General features: G+C 47.5%; 2 protein-coding genes across 2 annotated transcripts; both read right to left on the minus strand.

Annotated features, from left to right (window-relative positions):
* Positions 1–496: 496 nt before the first annotated feature.
* LOC105570510 lies at positions 497–1,456 on the minus strand. The gene has a single exon (XM_012027757.1). It carries the CDS (start codon positions 1,454–1,456, stop codon positions 497–499), a length of 960 nt encoding a protein of 319 aa, XP_011883147.1.
* Positions 1,457–2,269: 813 nt separating this feature from the next.
* Positions 2,270–2,986, minus strand: LOC105570513. The gene has a single exon (XM_012027772.1). It carries the CDS (start codon positions 2,984–2,986, stop codon positions 2,270–2,272), a length of 717 nt encoding a protein of 238 aa, XP_011883162.1.
* Between the last annotated feature and the right edge of the window lie 1,307 nt (positions 2,987–4,293).

Consider the following 4,293-nt stretch of genomic DNA (forward strand, 5'->3'; position numbering starts at 1 on the left):
GTTTTGTAGAGAAGATATTTTTGTAGAGACGATATTTTTGTACAGAAGATTTTTGTGGCGACACTATTTTTGTAAAGAAGATGCTTTTGCAGTAAAGATATTTTTGTAGAGATTATACTTTTGCAAAAAAGATATATATGTCCGCAGTTCTTTGTGACAACTGACCGTCGCGGCTTCGAACGTTCCAGAACAAGCGCTTATCAGATTCACCTTTGGGTCGATGACTCGAACCTCATCGGGAGATACATTACTGGTGACTCAAGGCATACTTCTATTATTTACTTAGAAGATTAGAGCGCTCGACCGAAGGTCCGAAGGGCGCTTGGTTTTTTCCAGAAGCCTCGCTCGGCGAGGCTTCGTAGTGGGCCCACTATATTTACGTCGCTACATACTCCCCCCGTTGAGAGGGTAGTGATCAACCTTAATGTACATCTAATTGCCCTACATCGGTAAAACAATTTACAATTAGATGTTTACAGTTGAATGTTCGCTTAAATTATTGATCGAAGGGAAGTGGACATAGACACTTCACGGTTCGCTTTAATGTTCCGGTTGCCGTTTTCACGGAAACGACTCGCACCACTCCATCTTGACCTGGATGGATTTCTTCGATTCTCCCTAGCGCCCATTGACCGCAGGGAAGGCCCTTTTCCTTGATGAGGACGATCGTTCCGACGCTGATTTTTTCTCCGTCTTTAGTCCATTTAGTACGGATTTGGAGCTCGTTGACATATTCCAGGTTCCAGCGAGCCCAGAAATCTTGCCGCACCTTCATGGTGTGCTTCCAGGTGGACAGACGGTTGGCTGGGACAGACGAGAGATCAGGCTCGGGCATATTAATCAGTGGTCTGCCGATTAAGCAATGTGCAGGTGTAAGGACAGACAGATCATTGGGATCGGATGAGAGAGCGCAGATGGGTCTGGAATTTAATATTCCTTCGATTTCTATAGTAAAGGTATTTAGTTCCTCAAATGTAAACAAGAGCTCACCGACAACACGCTCAAAATGATGTTTAAATAGTTTTACAGTGGATTCCCATAGTCCACCGAAATGTGGAGCTATGGGAGGTATAAAATGCCACGTAATGTGATGTTCAACCGAGAATCGATTCGTACGATTCCTGTGTTCATCGGAGTTGAATAGAACATATAGTTCTCTCAGGTGATTATTCGCACCTGCAAAGTTAGTCCCATTGTCCGAATAGACGCGTGTCGGTATCCCTCGTCTCGCTATAAAGCGACGCAAGGCTGCTAAAAAACCATCGGTGGTCATGTCGCTTACGATTTCTAAATGTACTGCCTTTACGGCCATACATACGAACACACACACGTATACCTTGATTCGCTTTTGATTTCGATACTTTTTCTCCTTAATGTAGAAAGGGCCGCAGAAATCGATCCCGGTATTATCAAAGGGAGTCGCGTTACTCACTCGGGATTTAGGTAAATCACCCATTTTGTAATGATGTAATCGACCGAGCCGGCGTTGAATCGAAAGCAACGTATGCATGATCGTATGATTTTACGCACCTGGTTTCGACCGTCGAGTAACCAAAATTTGCGTCTAATCGTATACAAAGTCGTTTGTATGCCGGCGTGGTAGTATTTTTCATGTGTTTCCCTTATAATTAAATCCGTTAAGAAATAATGACTTGGCAGTAAAATTGGGTGTTTTTGCAAAAAGGCTAACCTTGATAGTCTGAGGCGTCCGCCAACGCGAATCAAACCATTTTCGTCGAGAAACGGATTTAGCGCTGCAATATTGCCTTTCTTTACCGGGCGCCCATTCGCAAGTTCATTCAATTCGCGTAAAAAACAAGATTCTTGAATGATCTTTGTAATTCTCGTTTCCGCGTCATTTATTTCCGTTATGCCTAGCTGCCCGCGGTAAGTATTCTTTGGTCAAAAACGTAGGCATAATGCTGTGATTTTTAATAATCGTGAATATGACGAATATTTCTTAAGAAAGTTACAATTGTTAGAAACCGTCGCTATACATATATTTTTTCGTAATTCGGGTAATTCCTTTAATTCTATGATGCCGTTAGGCCATTCGCCTTCCTCTTTCGTTAGCCACAATGGTCCGGAGAACCATGATTGGTTAATCAGGAAAGCCTGCGGTAACTGACCCCGTGATAGCGCGTCGGCTGGATTATCTTCTGATCGAATATGTCGCCAAGCTTGTAAGTCTGTAATTTCTTGAATTTGAACAACGCGGTGAGACACGTACGTTTTTAATAGATGAGGATAGTATTCACCGCATCGGGGGTTAAATCGTTAATGATACGTTCGTCGTTCGACGCCCATTGTCGGATATTAAACCGCCTCGAGAAAGTACCGTGATTATGTCATCCCGTAACTCGCGAGCCTCGCTAACGGTATTCGTACCTGTAAGTAAGTCATCCACGTATAAGTGCGTTTTGAGAACTCGGGCGGCGTCAGGATACGCGTCGTGCTCATCACCGGCTAGTTTTTTAATTGTTCGTATAGCCAGATACGGCGACGAGGATACGCCGAATGTAAGGGTGTTAAGTTGCAAAGTCTTTATTTGATCGTTCTGGCGCCAGAGGATTCGTTGGTATATCTGATCATCCTCGTGCAACAATATCTGCCTATACATTTTTTCTATATCTGCTGTGAGAACACATTTATACGTACGGAATCGAATTAAGTGAACGAATAACGTATCTTGAATAGTCGGCCCCACCATTAACCTGTCGTTTAACGATGTGCCATTGCTCGTTTTTGCCGATGCATCGAACACGACACGAACCCGGGTCGCGCTGCTCGATGATTTGATTACCGTATGGTGCGGCATATAAAATCTTTTATTGGAAGGGTTATTCACCGGAATCATCTGTTTCAGATCTGAATATTCCTGTATTACTTGCGAATAGGCGGCCCTTAACAATGGATCTGAGTCGAGCTTCCGTTCGAGCGAATTTAAACGTTTGAGCGCGACGGTTCGCGAATCGCCGAGGCTCATCTTATCCCTGCGAAATGGTAGTCTCACTATATATCGACCGTCGCGGTTACGAGTAACAAATTTAGTGAAGTGCTCTTCGCATTCGATTTCCTCGTTAGATTTCGGCGTATCGGGGGTGTTACGACCCGCGTTTTTAATTTCTGCGCGGGGACGTCAGAAAATCTCCGACGAGAAGAGGAAAGGCAGAGAAGGAGGAGGAGATCTAAATTTTAGAGTGCGTGTGGGTGTATGAATGAGTGTATGTGTGAGTGTGGTTAGCATGATTAATTTATTCTTGTTTGTATGTACATGGTGCGTGTATACGTGTAGGGGCTTTATAGCGCAGACATATTTCTGCCTTTCCGTGGAGCGTTGATGCGCGGGAGAATAACCTTTATCCTCCGCTGCAATCGCTCCACTGAGACCACCCGCGGGCGGGCGGTGGCTGGTCGGGCAATTGACGGGTTCCCCAAGACAGGGGACGGTCCCGGGCCCGGGAGCGAGGCCAGCGGTGCTCGCGGAGGAGGGGTGACTGGGGGCCGCGGGTTCCACACCCGGTTAGGGCAGCTCTCGGTGGCGGTTGGCGGGGGTGGTCGTGTCTGAGGTGTCGGTTTTTTCTCGGCACGCGGGAGGGGACCCGTCGGAGGAGGAGGAGGCTGAGGGTACGGGGGAGGAGGTTGAGACAGCGGGGGTGGACGACACCAATACGGGGGAGGCGGTTGCTGGTGGGGTGTCTCCCGGGGCTCGGGCACAGGGGGTGTACGGGCATAGACTTCAAAGACCCGTGGGTCGAACACCCGCACCTGGTGGTGCGCCTTAATCAGCCGCCGTAACTGGCGCTGCCGCCCCGAGCGGCAGGACCGGCCCATAATCGGGCTCCCTGCGGAAGGCACTCATGTTTAAATTGGTTATTCGTACAAGTGGGAAATTGTGGGTTAATTTAGTGGGGAGGGTAAATAGCTGCGTCCTGCTCTGGCACACACGGAATTGCACGCAGTATTCCTCCTCCCGTTTGCTTTACGCGTGGGTGGAAAGCATTGGTTTTTTTTATGGAGGTATGATTGGAGGAACGCCCTGTGGAGAGCGCGCAACCAAGGTGGCAGATGGATCAGAAGAACGCCCGGTAGCGAGCGCGCATCCGAAAGGTGGAGGTGTCACAGTTTTCGTCGCCGAAGGAGGTGGGGGCCAAAATATCACTACCGAGCAACAGGGTATTCCGCGTACGACAATTAATTAGTACCTCGACGGGCAGGATATTAATTGCTGGCTAAGTATCACTATGTTAATCCACTTACTTTCACTCCGATTATCGCACTCTCACTCACTCT

This window comes from Vollenhovia emeryi, unplaced genomic scaffold, assembly GCF_000949405.1.
Source record: "Vollenhovia emeryi isolate VEMERY1.0 unplaced genomic scaffold, V.emery_V1.0 DF942017.1, whole genome shotgun sequence".
Classification (NCBI taxonomy): domain Eukaryota; kingdom Metazoa; phylum Arthropoda; class Insecta; order Hymenoptera; family Formicidae; genus Vollenhovia; species Vollenhovia emeryi.

What these genes read in the sequence shown, in the direction of transcription:
- LOC105570510 (XM_012027757.1), bottom strand. Translation starts at nt 1,456, where the DNA reads ATGGGTGATTTACCTAAATCCCGAGTGAGTAACGCGACTCCCTTTGAT.
- LOC105570513 (XM_012027772.1), bottom strand. Translation starts at nt 2,986, where the DNA reads ATGAGCCTCGGCGATTCGCGAACCGTCGCGCTCAAACGTTTAAATTCG.